The 18,823-nt window shown below is 46.8% G+C and overlaps 1 protein-coding gene across 5 annotated transcripts in view; it reads right to left on the bottom strand.

Annotated features, from left to right (window-relative positions):
* SAP130 (Sin3A associated protein 130) overlaps window positions 1–18,823 on the bottom strand; it is a 65,140-nt gene that overhangs the window by 2,787 nt on the left and 43,530 nt on the right. For all 5 annotated transcript variants that reach the window (XM_056564753.1, XM_056564754.1, XM_056564752.1 and 2 more), the window contains 5 exons: window positions 17,468–17,778; window positions 16,706–16,957; window positions 6,117–6,242; window positions 5,780–5,883; window positions 697–810 (listed from right to left, as the gene is read on the bottom strand). In XM_056564753.1, coding sequence (XP_056420728.1) covers window positions 697–810; window positions 5,780–5,883; window positions 6,117–6,242; window positions 16,706–16,957; window positions 17,468–17,778 — 907 coding nt within the window. The remainder of the gene's footprint in view (window positions 1–696; window positions 811–5,779; window positions 5,884–6,116; window positions 6,243–16,705; window positions 16,958–17,467; window positions 17,779–18,823) is intronic.

The following is an 18,823-nucleotide window of genomic DNA, read 5'->3' as shown; positions in this document are numbered from 1 at the left end:
CTCAAGTATTGTAAGACATTGTGACTTAAGGTGGCAAGCCAATCTGACAGGTTTTCCATTAACCCCTTAAGGGCCACAGGTTTTTTTTATTTTTGCACTTTCGTTTTTTCTTCCTCCACTATTAAAAATCATAATGCTTTAAATTTTGCACCTACAAACTCATATGAAGGCTTGTTTTTTGTGCCACCAATTTTACGTTGTAATGACATCAATAATTTTACCACAAAATCTAGTAAATTTGGGGGGGCTTTTGTTTCTATGCAGTGCACTTTTCAGTAAAAATGACACCTTATCTATATTCTGTAGGTCCATACGAGTAAAATGATACCCAACTTATATAGGAATAATAAAAAAAATAAAAAAACGATAACTTTATGCACGAAAATTAGTAGGTTTAAAATTTTCTCTTCTGACCCCTATAACTTTTTTATTTTTCCATATACGGGGCGGTATGGGGCAAATTTTTACAGGTTGCTTTAGACGCAGCTGTCAGCGGCGATCTAAAGGGTTAATAGCCATCCAGCGTTAATACCCAGTTAACAGCACAAGGACGTATATACACGTCCTTGGTCGTTAACCAGTTAAGCAAAAAATAAATAAATAAATGAAAAAATAAATAAAAATAGATCTAAATACTAGAATAAAAGATGCAGCTTATACTTTGAAAACAACAGTAGATAAGCAAATGTAATGTACCTGTATAAGTTCATTGATCCTGTGCAAATCATCATCTGTGGCAGTTTTCTTTTTAGGAATAAGACCTTCTTGTAGCACAGTTAAGCGATCAAATACATCTTGCTCTAGTTTAGTCTAAAAGAGAAACATAAAAGGCCCAAGTTAAAATACGTAAAAACAACCAACAAGAACATTACAGATCAATGCTCGGATTCCTAAAGCTTATTTACATTATTGTCCTAGCTGGCAAGATCGCTATTGAGTTGGTAATCCCATGCTATTCCTTTGAACTTGGACAACTCCAAATTGAAATGGATTATAGCAAATGATAAGTTAAAGGGGTACTCCGGAGAAAAAACCTTTTTTTTTTTTTTTTTTAACCCCTTAAGGACCGGGGTTTTTTCCGTTTTTGCATTTTCGTTTTTAGCTCCTTGCCTTTAAAAAATCATAACTCTTTCAAATTTACACCTAAAAATCCATATGATGGCTCATTTTTTGCGCCACCAATTCTTCTTTGTAATGATGTCGGTCATTTTGCCCAAAAATCTATGGTGAAGCGGGAAAAAAAATCATTGTGCGACAAAATTGAAAAAAAAAAACGCTGTTTTGTAACTTTTGGGGGCTTCCGTTTCTACGTAGTACATTTTTCGGTAAAAATGACACCTTATCTTTATTCTGTAGGTCCTTACGATTAAAATGATATCCTACTTATATAGGTTTGATTTTGTCGTACTTCTGGAAAAAATCATAACTACATGCAGGAAAATTAATACGTTTAAAATTGTCATCTTCTGACCCCTATAACTTTTTTATTTTTCCGTGTATGGGGCGGTATGAGGGCTCATTTTTTGCGCCGTGATCTGAAGTTTTTAACGGTACCATTTTTGCATTGATAGGACTTATTGATCACTTTTTATTCATTTTTAAATGATATAAAAAGTGACCAAAAATGCACTATTTTGGACTGTGGAATTTTTTTGCGCGCACGCCATTGACCGAGCGGTTTAATTAATGATATATTTTTATAATTCGGACATTTCCGCACGCGGCGATACCACATATGTTTATTTTTATTTACACTGTTTTTTTTTTATTGGAAAAGGGGGGTGATTCAAACTTTTAATAGGGGAGGAGTTAAATGATCTTTATTCACTTTTTTTTTCACTTTTTTTTGCAGTGTTATAGGTCCCATAGGGACCTATAACACTGCACACACTGATCTTCTATGTTGATCACTGGTTTCTCATAAGAAACCAGTGATCAACGATTCTGCCGCATGACTGCTCATGCCTGGATCTCAGGCACTGAGCATTCATTTGGCGATCGGACAGCGAGGAGGCAGGTAGGGGCCCTCCCGCTGTCCTGTCAGCTATTCGGGATGCCGCGATTAGCCGCGGCTATCCCGAACAGCCCGACTGAGCTAGTCGGGAACTTTCACTTTCACTTTTAGCCGCGCGGCTCAGCTCTGAGCGCGCGGCTAAAGGGTTAATAGCGCGCGGCGCCGCGATCGGTGCTGCGCGCTATTAGAGGCGGGTCCCGGCTTCACTATGACGCCGGGCCCGCCGTGATATGACGCGGGGTTACTGTGTAACCCCGCGTTATATCAGAAGAGCAGGACCAAGGACGTACCGGTACGTCCTTGGTCCTTAAGGGGTTAAATCAACTGGTGCCAGAAAGTTAAACAGATTTGTAAATTACTTCTATTAAAAAATCTTAATCCTTCCTGTACTTATTAGCTGCTGAATACTACAGTGGAAATTATTTTCCGTTTGAAACACAGAGCTGTCTGCTGACATCATGAGCACAGTGCTCTCTGCTGACATCTCTGTCCATTTTAGGAACTGTCCAGAGTAAAAGGAAATCCCCATAGCAAACATATGCTGTTCTGGACAGTTCCTAAAATGGACAGAGATGTCAGCAGAGAGCACTGTGCTCATGATGTCAGCAGACAGCTCTGTGTTTCAAAAAGAAAATAATTTCCGCTGTAGTATTCAGCAGCTAATAAGTACAGGAAGGATTAAGATTTTTTTAATAGAAGTAATTTACAAATATGTTTAACTTTCTGCCACCAGTTGATTTAAAAAAAAAAAAGTTTTTCACCGGAGCACCCCTTTAACTGGCCTCTTGACTGATTTGCAAAAGGTTTTTGATGAAACTTGGCAACCGTGGATATCTTATTTGGTTAAATCACCTTAACCCCTTGGGGACGGAGGGTTTTGCAGTTTTTGCACTTTCGTTTTTTCCTCCTTAACTTTTAAAAATCATAACCCTTTCAATTTTGCAACTAAAAATCCATATGATGGCTTATTGTTTGCGCCACCCACTCTACTTTGCAGTGATAATCAGTCATTTTACCCAAAAATCTACGGCGAAAAAAAAAAAAAATCGGCCGACAAAATTAAAGAAAATATGCGTTTTTGTGACTTTTTGGGGGCTTCCGTTTCTACGCAGTATATTTTTCAGTAAAAATGACACCTAGGCCCTCGGGTTGTAAGTCTATGTTGCTTTCTTACCCGACTGCTTTTTTCCCTGGTATTTATTATTATGTCGCATCCTGTTTGTCGCACGTGGGTTTTGTTTGTTTTGGTTTCCAACTCCTCTGAGTTATCGGGAAAAAATTCACAACAATTCAACAAATTCGGGTTGGAAACCTTTATAAATACATGGGAAAGCTCAGAAATGTCGGGTTACGCCCCTTTTTCGGGTTTGGGAGAATCCACATTGGGTCTGTCGGGAAAAAATGTTGCATTGTGTCGCAGACTGGCGCACGATGTCTGTGACATGTCGCAGACAAAGATGCGCCAAGAAAACCTGACAAAACAAGTCGGGTTTAGAATAGTAACTGAGGGCCCTTATCTTTATTCTGTAGGTCCATACGATTAAAATGATTCCCTACATATATAAAAGTTTGATTTTTTTCCTACTTCTGGAAAAAATCCTAACTAGATGCAGGAAAATTTATACTTTTTAAATTGTCATCTTTTGACCCTATAACTTATTTTTATACGTCCGGGCCGGTATGAGGGCTAATTTTTTGCGTCGTGATCTGAAGTTTTTAGCGGTACCATTTATGTATTGATCGGAATTTTTGATCACTTTTTATTCATTTTTTATGATATAAAAAGTGACCAAAAATACGCTATTTTGGACTTTGGAATTTTTTTGCGCGTAAGCCATTGACCGTGCGGTTTAATTAACTATATATTTTTATAATTCTGACATTTACGCACACGGCGATACCACATGTTTATTTTTATTTACACAGTTTTATTTTTCTAATATGGAAAAGGGGGGTGATTCAAACTTATTTAGGGGAGGGGTTAAATGATATTTATAATATATAATATATAATTTTTGCAATGTTATAGCTCTCCCATAGGGGGCTATAACACTGCACACACACTGATCTTTTACATTTATCAATGGTTTCTCATAGGAAACCATTGATTAATGATTCTGCCGCTTGACTGCTCATGCCTGAATCTCAGGCACTGAGCAGTCATTCGGCGATCTGACAGAATGGAGCTGTCTTTACAGCTGTTCGGGATGCAGCGATTTCACCGCGGACATCCCGAACAGCACCCTGAGCTAACCGGCAGTGCTTTACTTTTACTTAAGACTCGGCATTCAACTTTGAACGGTGCGTCTAAAGGGGCGCGCAGCACCGCGATCAATGCCACGCGCTATTGGCCCCGGGCCCGACTCGCTATAGACAGGGAGCGGGCTGAGGGCGTATAGGTACGCCCTCCTTCCCCAAGGAGTTAATCACCCATTACTGTTGACCACCTGAAAGATTACCACCCGTTGTGTGTTCTTTGTCTGTTCTTTTTGGTGACCTTGTCTGTCAGTTTGTTCCTTTTTTTTTCTATTTTAATTATTTCTTTTCCAATAATTCGATGCATAAGCTAAAGCGGCCTACCCTTTTGAAAAGGTCGTTATCTCCCGATTGTTAAATGTGTCTTATGGATATTTGTTGTTTCTCTTATGCTAATGCCCTATTTTGCAAATTTTTTTGCCTCAAGAGGTTTTACATAGTTTCAACCTAAAACCCTACTGTGTGGATCCGGAAGTAAAAACTTCCCATGAGGCGGATACCAATTGCCCCATCAGAATAAGTTCCTAGATCAATATTCTATCCCCATAAATCTAGTATCCATAACCTCTAATGTTATATTTTTCTAGAACAACATCCAGGCCCCCCTTATATTTCTTTATTGAGTCAGACATCACAACATCATGTGGCAGAAAGTTTCATAGTCTCACTGGTCTTATAGTAAAGAATCTCTATTGAGATGAAGAGGATGCCCCCTTGTCATGGTTACTGGCCTAGGTATAAAAAGATCACTAGAAATCTCTTTACTGCCTATTCATATACAGTATTTCTACATTGTGATGAGATCGCCCATAAGAAGTTGTCATTTCTGCAGACTAAATAACCCCAAGCTTGATAAATTATCTTGGCCCTGTAATCCTCCCATACCGTTAATTATCTTTGTCACCTTCATCTGCACCATCTCCAGTTTAGCAGTATCCTTATATACAGGTACCCAAAATTGGACACAATACATATGTGCTTTGACTAGTGATTTAAACAGAGGCAAAACTATGTCCTTGTCACGAGCTTCTATGCATCCTATTACTTTATTAGCCTTAATAGCAGCTTCCTGGAACTGATCACTGAAGTTGCGCTTACTGTCCACCAGTACCCCCAATCCATTTCTGTAGAAGTTTTACCTAATGTCTTATTATTTAGCACATAACTATATATTTTGTTTTTAGAGCACAGGTACATAACCTTACATTTATTCACATTAAATTACATTTTCCATGTCTGTGTCCAAGCCTCCAGTTTCACTCCAGATCCCTCTGTAATATTATGTTACCCGATGGTGATCACCTTATCCAGTATAGTGTCATTTGCAAATATTGAAATTCTACTCTGTAATCCCTCTACAAGGTCAATAATAAAGATATGGAAAAGAAGTGGACTCAGTACTGATCCCCGTGGTACCTTACTTGTAACTGTAACCCAATTTGTATGGAAAAAAAACTTTAATAAAACTCAGAGGGGGGATTACAGATCTTAAGAAGCCCAAGCACTCACTAATTGGAGAAGTTGAGCAGCACAGAGATGAGTCTTCCAGCCTTGCACACGACAAGCAATCCCCTTCTGGTTGGCAAGATCCTGTAACGTCAACTTCTTCTCTTCTGCAAGGAAAATCCCATTAATACCAACTTGTAATGTAAAAATTGTTGTTCTTTGCTTCCAACATATCAAACTAAACTATGACTGACCTAACCAGGTGTCAGACAATATATTAAGAGCGCAAAGTAATCTAAAATCAAAAGCATTCCCACTATGAATGACAAATCATTAGTAAGGAATTTCCCACCTCAGCCACATAAGAGCTACATCCATTTTGCTCTCTCCAGTCACTTGCCTTTTACGCGTACATCACTGTAACGCTGGAAATGATGATATGCAGCTTTCCAAGGATTTCGGTATTGGCGAAGCAGAGTAATGGGGGGTCGAGGTTTTACTGGAACATAACGTACACCTTCTTCATCTGAGAAAAAAAATTGCATAAATGGATTAGATTACCCATGCACCTTACCTTTTATTCAGCCACTTTAATAATTTTTACAGCAAAGAGCATCACAGTATTCTGTTAAACTCTTAATTCTAGGATTCTAGTCAGCATTTCTTTTTCAACACTGAGGTTCTTGGAAAATTCAGTCCCCAGATTGTGACCTTTGAGACATTGGTATGGAGAAGGTAAAAAGGAGTTTTTTTTTGTACTCACCATAAAATCTCTCTTATAGCCTTCATTGGGGGACACCTATACTGATGGGTATATGGTCTTGCCACTAGGAGGCGCTGACACTGGGAAAAAAAAGTTGGCTCCTCCCTGGCAGGATATACCCGCCCACTGGAAGTGAGGTAATCAGCTTAGTCACAAAGCAGTAGTAGAAGCCAACAAAGAAATATGTCCGAAGGACCCTGCAAAGGAATCCTGGATGAAAAACCCAATAACATGAAAAGAAATGCAGAAATGGGTGGGTGCGGTGTCCCCCAATGAAGGCTACTAGAAAGATTTTACGATGAGTACAAAAAAAAGTGATTTTCACGGAGGATCTATTTGGGGACAGAGACCTTGGGTATATGCTGTTGTTGCTAGGAGACTTGACACTAAGGAAACCAAAAAATTCGGCTCCTCCCAGCAGGATATACCTGCCTACAGAGCCTGAGGTAATCAGTTTAGTCCTCAAGCAGTAGGAGAGGACAGAGAGGCAGAAAACCAAGACCAGTCCAAGGTAACCAGAACAAAAAATTAACTGAACACACCCTCGGACAGGTAACCAAAACCGGAACACCAAAGAAAGGGTGGGAGCTGTGTCCCCCAATGGATCCTCAGAGAAAAGGATTTTACGGTAAGACAAAAATCACTCTCTCTCTTTCGGCTCCATTGGGGGACACAGACCTTGGGACGTACCAAAGCCGTCCCCTAGGGTGGGCACAGAAAACAATCAAGGGGCAGGCTGGGCCACCGCCGCCTGCAACACCTTACGGCCCAGACTAGCATCCGCGGATGCAAAGGTATGAACCTGGTAGAATTTAGTAAAAGTGTGCAAGAACGACCAGGTAGCCGCCCTACAGACTTGAAAGGCTGAAGCCCTGTTATGGAGAGCCCAGGAAGCTTCGACAGAACGCGTGGAGTGAGCTGAAACCTTGAAAGGAGGGGGTCTTCCCCCTGCAACGGTAAGCTTCTGAAATGGCAGACCTGATCCACCGCAAAATGGTTGCCTTCGAAGCAGGTAGACCCTTACGGTGACAGTCCGTAAAAACAAAAAGGAATCACATTGACGAAAAGAAGACGTAATAGAGAGGTAGGTACGCACCGCCCGTACCACATCTAGTTTATGAAGCAAACGCTCCTCGGGATGAGATGGAGCGGGACACAAGGACGGGAGGACGATATCCTCATCGAGGTGGAAGGCAGAAACCACCTTTGTTAAAAAAAAGAAGGAACTGGACGAAAAAAACAACCTTGTCCTGATGGACAATTAGAAAGGGAGAGCGGCAAGAAAGAGCCGCCAACTCTGAAACCCGTCTGATGGAGGTAATTTCCATAAGGAACGCCACCTTCCAGGAAAGGAGACGAAGGGAAACCTGCCTGAGGGGTTTAAAGGGCGCGCCCTTTAGGGCGCTAAGGACCAAATTGAGATCCAAAGGAGGAGTAGGAGACCTGTAAGGAGGAGCCGCGTGGGCCACTCCTTGGAGGAAGGTCCAAACATGAGAATCAGATGCCAGAGGGCATTGGAAAAGAATGGAAAGGGCCGAAACTTGACACTTTAAAGAGCTGAGATCTAATTGCTGTTCCAGCCCTGACTGCGAAAACGAAAGGAGTCGGGGAAGGGAGAACCGCACTTGAGAAAGAAATTGAGATGCACACCAGTGAAAATAAGACCGCCAGGTACGGTGGTATATCTTCGAGGAAGAGGGCTTGCGCGCATTGAGCATGGTGCGAATCACCTGTGTTGAGAAGCCACGGGCCCTTAGTACCGCGGTCTTAACCTCCATGCCGTCAAATGCAGAGACGGTAAATTGGGGTGGCACAGGGGACCCTGAGAGAGAAGGTCTGGACGAAGCGGAACGTCATCCAGGAGCCGCACGACGTCGGCGTACCACACCCTCCGAGGCCAATCTGGAGCCACGAGAATGGCGGGAATGCCCTCCGCTTTGAGCTTCCTCAGGACCCTGGGAAGGAGAGGAAGAGGAGGGAACAGATAGGGTAGGGCAAAACCCGACCAAGGAATCACCAGTGCATCTGCGGCCAGAGCACAGGGGTCCCGGGACTTCGACACAAAGAGGGGAACCTTCTGGTTGTGGCGGGATGCAAAGAGGTCCACATCTGGAGTTCCCCAGAGGTCGCAGATCTCTGCAAACACCTCTGGATGAAGGGACCACTCGCCGGGGTCCAGAGAGGACTGGCTTAGGAAGTCCGCTTCCCAATTGTTTACGCCTGGGATGTGAATTGCTGAGATGGCTGGAACCCTGAGTTCCGTCCAGAGAAGAATCTTGGAAACTTCGGCCATCGACGCCAAGCTGCGAGTGCCGCCCTGGCAACTGATGTACGACACCGCAGTGGAGTTGTCCGACTGGACACGAACCGGGCGGCCCTAAAGAACGATCTACCAATGTAACAGGCAAAGATAGATTGCCCTCAGTTCTAAGATGTTGATTGGGAAGAGTGTCTCTCTGGGAGACCAAAGGCCCTGGACTGTCCGATCTCGGAACCCCCCCCCCCCCCACCCAACCGAAAGGCTGGCATCCGTCGTGACAACCAGCCAATGGAGGGGCAGGGAGGAGCGCCCCTGAAGAAGTAGGGGGGAGCGGCGAGATGTCCGAGGAAGTACAATCTTGCGATCGAGGGACAAGGGAGACCTGTCCCACCGGGATAGAATCGCCAGTTGATGGGCACGAAAATGAAACTGAGCGAAGGGAACGGCCTCCATGGCCGCCACCATCCGACCCAGGACTTCCATGAAAAAGCGAATGGGCACTGGGGTGGGGTTTCTGAGTATATGAACCCCCGACAGAAGGGTCAGCCACTTGTCTGGGGGGTGGCGAACCCGGGCGGACTGGGTGTCGAACTGAAGTCCCAGAAAAACTAAGGACTGAGTGGGGGATTTGGACTTGTCCCGATTGACCAACCAACCGAAGCGAGACAGGGCCTGAAGAGTGAAGGTGAGACTCTCTAGATTCTGGTCTCTGGACGGAGCCTTGTTCAGAATGTCGTCCAAGTAAGGAATAACCGAGACCCCCTCGTCCGTAGCAGGCCGATCACCGGCGCAAGGACCTTGGTGAATACCCTTGGAGCTGTGTCCAGCTGTGGACCGCAAAACGGAGGAACCGCTGGTGTCCCGGAAAAATCGGAACAAGGAGGTAGGCGTCCCTGATGTCCACTGAGGAAAGAAACTCCCCCTGATCCATGGTCGCCACGACCGAACGGAGACACTCAATGTGGAAGTGGCGCAGGAGGAGATGCCGGTTGAGGTGCTTTGGATCCAAGATGGGGCGTACGGAACCCCTTTCTTGGGAACTACAAAGAGGTTGGAATAAAAACCTCAAAAACGTTCCTTAGGAGGAACTGGGACAATGACACCCTGAATGAGGAGGGACTGAAGCGCACCCCGAAAAGCCTTTGCCAGAGAGGGAGACCTTGGGGCTCGAGAAAGGAAAAAATTATCCTTTGGAAGAGAGGCAAACTCAATCCGGTAACTGTTGGATACCACGTCTCTGACCCAGGAGTCCTGTACATGCGTGGTCCAGACGTCTCGGAAGAGCAACAGACGACCTCCCACCAGAGAAAAATCTGCGGGTGGGGGCGTCCCTTCAGGCAAAGGTGGGTTTGTGGGTGCCCGCCTTGGCCACAAAGTGGCCCGAACGGTTATCCGATTTCCAGGATGGGCGGGTCTGGAAGGAGGGAGTCTTGTCCAGAAAAGGCGCCTGCCTGGCTCCCTTCATGACCCCGAAGGTCCAAAAGGAGGTAGATTTGCGACGGGAAGTAGGGGCCTTATTTTGAGGTAATAATGAACTCTTCCCTCCCGTTTCTTCTGAGATGATCTCATCTAGGCGCTTACCAAAAAGCCGAAAGCCAGTAAATGGAAGCTCAGTGAGAGATTTTTTTGGAAGCTGCGTCCGCATCCCAGGCTTTGAGCCACACGGATCTACGGAGAGCCACTAGGTTACCCGTGGCAAAGGCAGCACAGCGGGCCGACTGCATGGAAGAAGAACATAGAAAATCTCCAGCTTTAGAAAGCAGAATTAAGTCGGCCAGTTCTTCCGAGGAAGCCCCAGAAGAAACGCCCTAACGGAGTGGGAAACCCAGATCGTAACTGCCTTGGAAACCCAGGCAGAGGCAAAAGCAGAGAGAAGAGATGAACCCACAGCTTCAAAGGCAAATTTTTCCAAGGTCTCCACCCTTTTGTCCGCTGGGTCCTTAAAAGAAGCAGCATCGGGCAAAGGCAGGGTAGTAGCCTTAGATAAGCGGGAGACTGGTGGTTCCACCATAGGAGGTGAGGTCCACCGGGCAATGAGGTCCTTAGCGAAGGGATAACACGCTTGAACCTTCTTTGTTTCTTGAAACCTTTTGTCAGGATGCCTCCAGGCAGACTCCAGCAAGGCTTCAAGTTCAGCATGAGAGCTGAACATCTGGGACAGCGTCCGAAGTTCTGGGACAGCGTCCGAAGTTTCTGGGTCCTCTAGGTGGAAGGTGTCTCTTATGGCCGAAACCAATGAGTCCACCGTGTCAGTCATGTCTGTGCGGTCCTCTGAATCAGAGGCAGAAGCCTCATCAACTATTCTCCAGGAGAGTGGGAACGGGTGGAGGCAGCCTTAGAAGAAGGAGACACTGACCTGTTGCGTCGTTCTGGGGACTCAGAATGGCGACTCGGGGAGCGTCCTCTAGAAGAGGGACGCTTGTGGGAGGACGTAGCAGAGGGACGATGCCCATGAGGGGAGCGCCTACGTCTGTACAAAGTCTGTACAAAAGAGAACCCTATCCAGAGTCAACCGATTCAATAGAACAGGGCGGAAAAACGCCAAGAAGAGCAGCGCATGCCTGAGCAGAAGGTGTGCATAGAAGGTGGAGACCAGAAAACCACAGGGGAAAGAAAAAAAAAAAATCAGAAACTGGTTGGTGCAGAAGATGGATGGCCTGGTGCAGAAGCAGCTGGACAGGTGTAATCCAGACGACCAGAACGCCCTCCATCTCGAGAGAACATGGACCCCGGAGGAGGAGACGGAAGGGAATAACTGCTTAAAGAAATAAAAAATAAATAAATGAAGGGTAAGTAAACCCAACAACCGCAAAATGCTCCAGGTGACAAACATCGGTGCCGAAACCAGAAAAAGTGCAGTACAGAAAGACCGCCCCATAAATGGGATTGCAGAGAAGTCTGGGCAGGACCACTACACATGCCAGAGACCTCAACCGTCACAAAGGCCCAAAGAACCAGGAGGGGACGAACCATAAAAGAAGGCATGCCACAGCATCCCAGAATAGTGTCCAAGACAAGGAGACCAAGCAGTCTTGGACCCCAGCGGTCCTAAAGGTAACCTGGATGAGACTCCCAGGCTCTGGACAGGAAGGTTACTTCAGAAGACTGCGGTGTCAGTGTAGCGCAACCGACACCGTCAAGGGAAGGAGCAACACACCTTACTTGGGAGATTGTGCTGAGGTGGGAGGATAGCAATGGCCAGACATAAACGACAGACTGTGGCTAGACTGGCCGTTGCTGAGCCATACCGGATTGCATAAACCCCACCAAGAAAGGAGAGTGCGCAAAGGCTGCAATAGTAGCAGTAGATAACGAAGAAACCGAAAGAAAGCCAGTGTGCAATAGTGGGCAAAAAGCACACAGGCATAGACAGCAAAAGGCTCTTTTTAATGCTCCCAGCGAAAAACAAGGAACCAGCCAGAAACCCCATATATATAGCGGGAAGAGAGAGATGGCTCGGCAGCAGAAAACGCCCAGTGAAATAGCCCCCCTAGTGGAGGGGAAAACAAGGGGTGGTCGAGATGAAACTCAGGCACTGACCATGCCAAGCCCCCTGATCCCCATACCCCCTGTGGAAGGGGGGTAGACAAAGTGCACCAGGTACTGTAGGAGCAGCAGATGAGTGCTCCGGTCATGTTTAAGGTAACGGAGCAGGAGCCTAAGACACCCTGCACAGGAATCCAGGAAAATACCTGGAGGCATTGGGGTGGGGGTGGGGGGTGCTAAACTGGCTGTGGCGCCCCACCAGGCCCCATGCCAGAACAGAGGTGCTCAAACCCCTGCAGATTTGTGGAAACAAGACTACCGGAATGTCCGAGGAACACCCCACCGACAGAAAGGAAGGAAGGCTCAACCCATGCAGACGGACCGTAGTATACGTAGGGACACAGACATGGATACCTCTCGATAGTAGTGGGGTACCAAGACAGCATATCCAAAATAAACCGCAGACATTCAAAAGTCTGGCAGTATGTTAAACAGGCTCGGTGTGTCACAACCATGCCCCAAGAAGACCAACGTGGAACTCTTAGAAAGGGGAACACATTGCTGCTGTAGGTGTGAAAGTCCATGGAACTTGCAGGGAACGCTCACACCCTATCTCAGGGATGTGGAAATCCTATAGCCCGACGCCCGGGACAAGTAGTTTTGGGTGCCGGGCAGGTGAATTGTTTATAGATTTAGCCCTGTATCGGGCTAGCAGGGACAGACAGACTTCCCCCTTATTTTTCTTTAATGTCGGTGTGAGGTGCAGGAGCCGATGGAAGTCTACACCTCACACCGGCTCTGAGTGTATGGGGGGGGGGGTGGCGGCGGCGGCCTCCAGCTGACTGCAGAGCCCCCTTATCTCCCCTCCCGGAGGATGGACGCAGCTCAGAGACACAGCAGGGTGAGAGAAAGGACGTAGACAGCTCCGTGCACAGCTCCATCCCCCACACACAGCTCTATCCCTCCCCTTCCCCCTGATCTGTCTCCACAGGACCTAATCCACCACGGGGAAGTTGCTTGTTTGCACGAGGGAAAACACAGAGCAGGGGGGGTGAGGGGGAGGATGGAAATCTCACCTCACACCGGCGGTGACTACAGCTCTGATGTCCACTCATGGCGGCTCAGGTGAGGAGGCAGAGAATACAGGCGGCGGCAGGAAGGGTGGTTGTATATGAATCGTGTGAGTGTATGTAATGTATGATGGGGGGGGGCAGCGGCAGGTGTATGTATGATGTGTGCATATGTATGGTGTATATCAGTGTTTCCCAACCAGGGTGCCTCCAGCTGTTGCAAAACTACAACTCCCAGCATGCCCTGGGCATGCTGGGAGTTTAGTTTTGTAACAGCTGGAGGCACCCTGGTTGGGAAACACTGGTGGATATGTATGGTGTGAGTGTATGTGTGTATGATGTCTATGTGTGATGTGTATGTAATGTATGATGTGTGTATGATGTCTATGTGTGATGTGTATGTAATGTATGATGTCTATATGTGATGTGTATGTAATGTATGATGTGTGTATAATGTCCAAGTGTGATGTGTGATGTAGGGGGGCAGCGGTGGGTGTATGTATGGTGTATATGTAGGGTGTGAGTGTATGTGTGTATGTAATGTATGATGTGGGGGGGGGCAGTGGCGGGTGTGTATGTATATGGGGCAGTGGCTGGTGCATGTATGATATGTGTATGCATGAATGTTTTGTATAGGAGCGGACTGTCACGTCGGGCATTAGGGCAGTTGTGCCATCTAATTTTATTTATTTTTAGTGGCACCCGCACTAAAATTGCACCCCCAGAATCCCACCCCCTTCATACTCACCCGACGACCAAGAGCCCCACGGATGCACACAAACACGCCCGAACCAAAACTACAACTCCCAGCATGTTGGACCATAACCTAAACTGCAGTGCAACATGCTGGGAGTTGTAGTTTTGGTTCGGGTCAGCTGCAGAGCCATAGGCTGCATCAGGGCATGCTGGGTGTTGTAGTTACTAACTGTAATTCCCAGTATTCCTTGACACAGCCTATGGCTCTGCAGCTGACACAAACCAAAACTACAACTCCCAGCATGTTACACAATAACCTTAACTGTACTATACAGTGCAACATGCTGCAACACCCACACAACCATAGGCTGTATCAGGGCATGCTGGGAGTTGTAGTTATCTAGTAACAAAATGCAACTTCCAGCATTTTCTGACACAAAATGCACCACACAAACTGGGGAAGCAGAACACCCCCCCCCCCCCAGTAAAACATAAGTCCCTATTGAGACTGAAAAATAGTGATTAAAATATTTTAAAAAGTGCGTATACATGTGAATAAGCCCCTTTCCTAATAAAAGTTTCCAATTTTCTTTAAATAAAAATAATGTACAAAAATAAACAAAAGTGGTATCGCTGCATGTGGAAATGTCCAGGCTATTAAAATATAATGTTAATTAAACCGTACGGGGAACGGTGTAAATGTAAAAAATAGTCCAGAATTGCAAATTTTTGGTCACTTCATATGAGAAATTTTTTATAAGGTGATCAAAAAGTTATATCTAGACTTTTCTGGGCTTGTCTCGGGTGTAAGAGGAAATACAGCTCTCCCTCCGCTAATAGCCCGGCATGCTGCGATCACCTATTAACCCATTAGATTACCGCTGTCAGCAGTGTATCTAAAGGGATTTTATATCCATCCCTGGTGGTCTAGTGGGGGGGGGGGGGGGATCAGACTATTTTGGTTGAAATTATTTCATCAACCAGGACAAGTAGATTTTCTTGAGGGACAAGTAGATTGTGCTCCGCTTTAGTCCCTTGGACAAGTAGTTTTTTTTTAAATTTCCACACCCCTGTATCTCCTAAGGGTGCTACACACCAGGAATGCTGTCGCAGACGCAAGAGATAAAAAAAAGCATGTGGGGAAGGAAACGTAGACAGTCTAAAACAAGCATAAAAGGTCCAATGAAAAGGTCCAAAGGACCCACAGAGAGACACACCTCTTGGAACCTCACATGGTAAGTGAGTCACCAGCCTGCAGCTGCGGGAGCTGCAGGAATGGGGGAGGTGACCCAGAGGATTGGAAAACCATGCGGACACAGGCTGGCTACCTGGCATAGGGACCCATGGCCGCATCGGGTGCCGCATAAAGAACCACACACTGAAAGTGGGTCACCAGCCTTCAGCCGTGAGAATGGTAGACATGGAGAGGGATCTGGTAAAGTAATGAACCCTGCGAACCAGTACATGGTGCATTGTATAGGGCCCATGGAGCAACATGGGGAGACTCACACGGGACTACGCCTTAGCAACAGGTTACCGGAACTTCTGCATCCGCGGTGTGGGAAGTGTATGGTAGTTGAACAAATGTAGTAGTAAGCCATGCGGACAAATATCTGACCGACTCATAGGATTCCTGAACGCACAGGATCACTCCATCAAACCCTCCCACGGAAAGTGGGGCACCGGAGTGCGGCCGATCTAACGGGCGACCTGGCGGAGTATGAGACCCAGCAGACGAAAGACTGGCAGACTAGCAGCAGTCCCGAATACCTGCAGGGACCCCCATCCGGATTACTCACACCAGTGAGGTACGGGAAACCATGCCATGCCCGCAGCAGCCCTGAGATGGGAGACCGACAGCAGCGGAAACCGTGCAGACAACAGTCTGGCGAACAAGTACACCTCCAGGTGCTGGCGAAAAGGGGAAGACAGCCAGATAGGCAATCACTGAGCCCGCTGTCACATGTGGGAGGAAGGGGGAGGCCATGGATAGAAACACAACTCCCCTGGGAGATCGGGGATGCTGAGGAGCCGTGAATTGTATCCCCGTCACCTCATATAGTGTCGCTATGACACACTGGGTTATGACTTCGTACACCTCGCACAGCAGTGAGGCACTGGAACTACAGGTTGTGGTAATGGGGGGCATACTCACCTCAGTTGCCACATACTCGCCCCTTGACGGCTTCAGCCAGCATTAGGCCACGCTGCGTCATGCTAGGCTAAAATTGCGGGCCGAGCAGGGGCAGTGGGGGACCCGGCCCCAGGGTACAACCGCCAGGTGCTGGCCATTGGCGATAAGGTATTGACAGCCCATACTCTTATGTTCCGTGCCCCTTTGTCTCACATGGGGGAACAGGTAGCGCCATGCTCCTGAACCCCCACCTAAAAAAAAAGGAAAAAAAAAAAAAGAACCCCAACTAAAAACAGCCCTTACTTGACAATAATAATAATAAAAAATAAAAAAAAGACCAGGTCTGGGGAGCTCCCAGAACGGTGTCTTGCCTCCTACTGTCACTAGCTAAAACTGATTACTTCACTTACAGTGGGTGGGTATATCCTGCAAGGAAGGAGCTGACTTTTTTCCCTAGTGTCAACGCTTCCTAGTGGCAAGAGCATATACCCATCAGTATAGGTGTCCCCCAATGAAGAGCGACCGAGAAGAAAAAAAAAAAAAAAAAAAAACAAACAAAAAAAAAAAACACATGCAGTACCTATGTACTCCTTAGGTGGGGACTTTCGTTTCTCTGGGCGAGATGTTAGAGGTTTTACAGAGTGACATTTCTCCTCATCTGTACTATTTGTCTCCATCATATCACCTTCTTCTGTAGATATAACATGCTGTTGTTTGCGAGGCTTTTTACGGGGTGAAGCTCCCGGTGGCAATTCACCAGCACAAACAGAGATGTTATTGGCTAACAAAGCTAGCGGGGAAGAGATAGATCCTGAAGTCAGTGGAGGCATAGCTGGTGAAACAAAACAGAGTAAGAATATTTTAACAATTTCAGATGCAAAATAAATCAAACTAATTTTCATATTAGCTGGTGCTAAACAAGCTCAGGCCTGCTGCCAGGGTAATACAGGTGCTCTCTTTAGGGTCTCTGAACTAAGAGGCCTTCTATGCTGCCTGCTACTTTCATGTCTGTCACCCAACAAAATTCTGTCTGCCTGCAGCCACCACTAGGAGAAGCTTCCTACATCCAATCGTATACAGTAAGTACTTTAATGTAAATTATTGGTACAGTTGTCCCCAATACTGCTCTTGATAACCACAAATACCATATGAACTATTCTTAGCCACCAAGAATCTGGGAGGAAGATTTATCAATGTGACATGTCTGCATTGAATAAGTAAGCCACAGTAAGCTTTACAGACATTTGCTAATCAGTTATGTCAGTCCCAATGTCCTACGGGTCACATGGAGTCCCTGAAAAGATTAACGTATCAGAGGTAATTTAGTATGAAAACTGCATACATGAAACAGGCCGTGCTATGTCCATTGGTTCTGCTTCTTCCTTTACTTTGGCTTCAGGGACAGTTGTTCCAGAAGGTGCACTGCTTAAAAGAGGTGGAGGTGCTGATAAGGTAGGAACTGCAGCTGGAGGGACATGGATGCTGCTGGGGAGAGGTCCAGGCACAGGCTGAGATGGGGGGCTAGGTACAGCAGCTGCAGGATGATGAGAAGAAGGGAGGGATGCAGCTGCACTTGGCTGCTCACCCCCTGTGCCTGGATCCCCAGTCACTCCTGGTGCCACCGAGATATGAAGTTCAGCTTTAGGTTTAGCACTGCATTATAAGAAAATACATGTACAAGTTTGGTGACAAGTAAAACATAATTAATGGTAACAGACATACAATAATATTAAAAGGGGTATTACCATCTGGGACATTTATGGTATATACAGAGGACATGGGACTGAATGTCCCCTAGGTTCAGGTCCCACCATTTACCGTATATACTCGAGTATAAGCCGAGTTTTTCAGCACGATTTTTCGTGCTGAAAACACCCCCCTCGGCTTATACTCGAGTGAACTCCCCCACCCGCAGTGGTCTTCAACCTGCGGACTTCCAGAGGTTTCAAAACTACATCTCCCAGCAAGCCCAGGCAGCCATCGGCTGTCCGGGCTTGCTGGGAGTTGTAGTTTTGAAACCTCCGGAGGTCCGCAGGTTGAAGACCACTGCGGCCTTCAACATCATCCAGCCCCCTCTCACCCCCCTTTAGTTCTGAATACTCACCTCCGCTCGGCGCTGGTCCGGTCCTGCAGGACTGTCCGGAGAGGAGGTGGTCCGGTGAGGAGGTGGTCCGGGCTTCTATCTTCACCGGGGAGGCCTCTTCTAAGCGCTTCGGGCCCGGCCTCAGAATAGTCACGTTGCCGTGACAACGACGCAGAGGTGCGTTCATTGCCAACGTACTTCTGCGTCATTGTCAAGGCAACGCCTCTATTCCGGGCCGGAAGCGCGGAGAAGAGGCGCCCCCGGTGAAGATAGCAGCCCGGACCACCTCCTCACCGGACCACCTCCTCACCGGACAGCCCTGCAGGACCGGACCAGCGCCGAGCGGAGGTGAGTACTCAGAACTAAAGGGGGTGAGAGGGGGGCTGGATGATGTTGAAGGCCGCAGTGGTCTTCAATCTGCGGACCTCCGGAGGTTTCAAAACTACAACTCCCAGCAAGCCCGGACAGCCGATGGAGGTCCGCAGGTTGAAGACCACTGAGGGCGAATGATGAGAAGAGGATGATGAAGGGGGGGGTGTGGGGATGATGAAGGGGGGTGGGGATGATGAAGGGGGGGGGGGTGTGGGATGATTACAAGGGGATGATGAAGGGGGG

The sequence above is a fragment of the Hyla sarda genome, chromosome 3, assembly GCF_029499605.1.
Source record: "Hyla sarda isolate aHylSar1 chromosome 3, aHylSar1.hap1, whole genome shotgun sequence".
Taxonomy (NCBI): Eukaryota; Metazoa; Chordata; class Amphibia; order Anura; family Hylidae; genus Hyla; species Hyla sarda.
The sequence above is the reverse complement of the archived record's forward strand: the minus strand, read 5'-3'. Positions and strand labels throughout refer to the sequence as shown.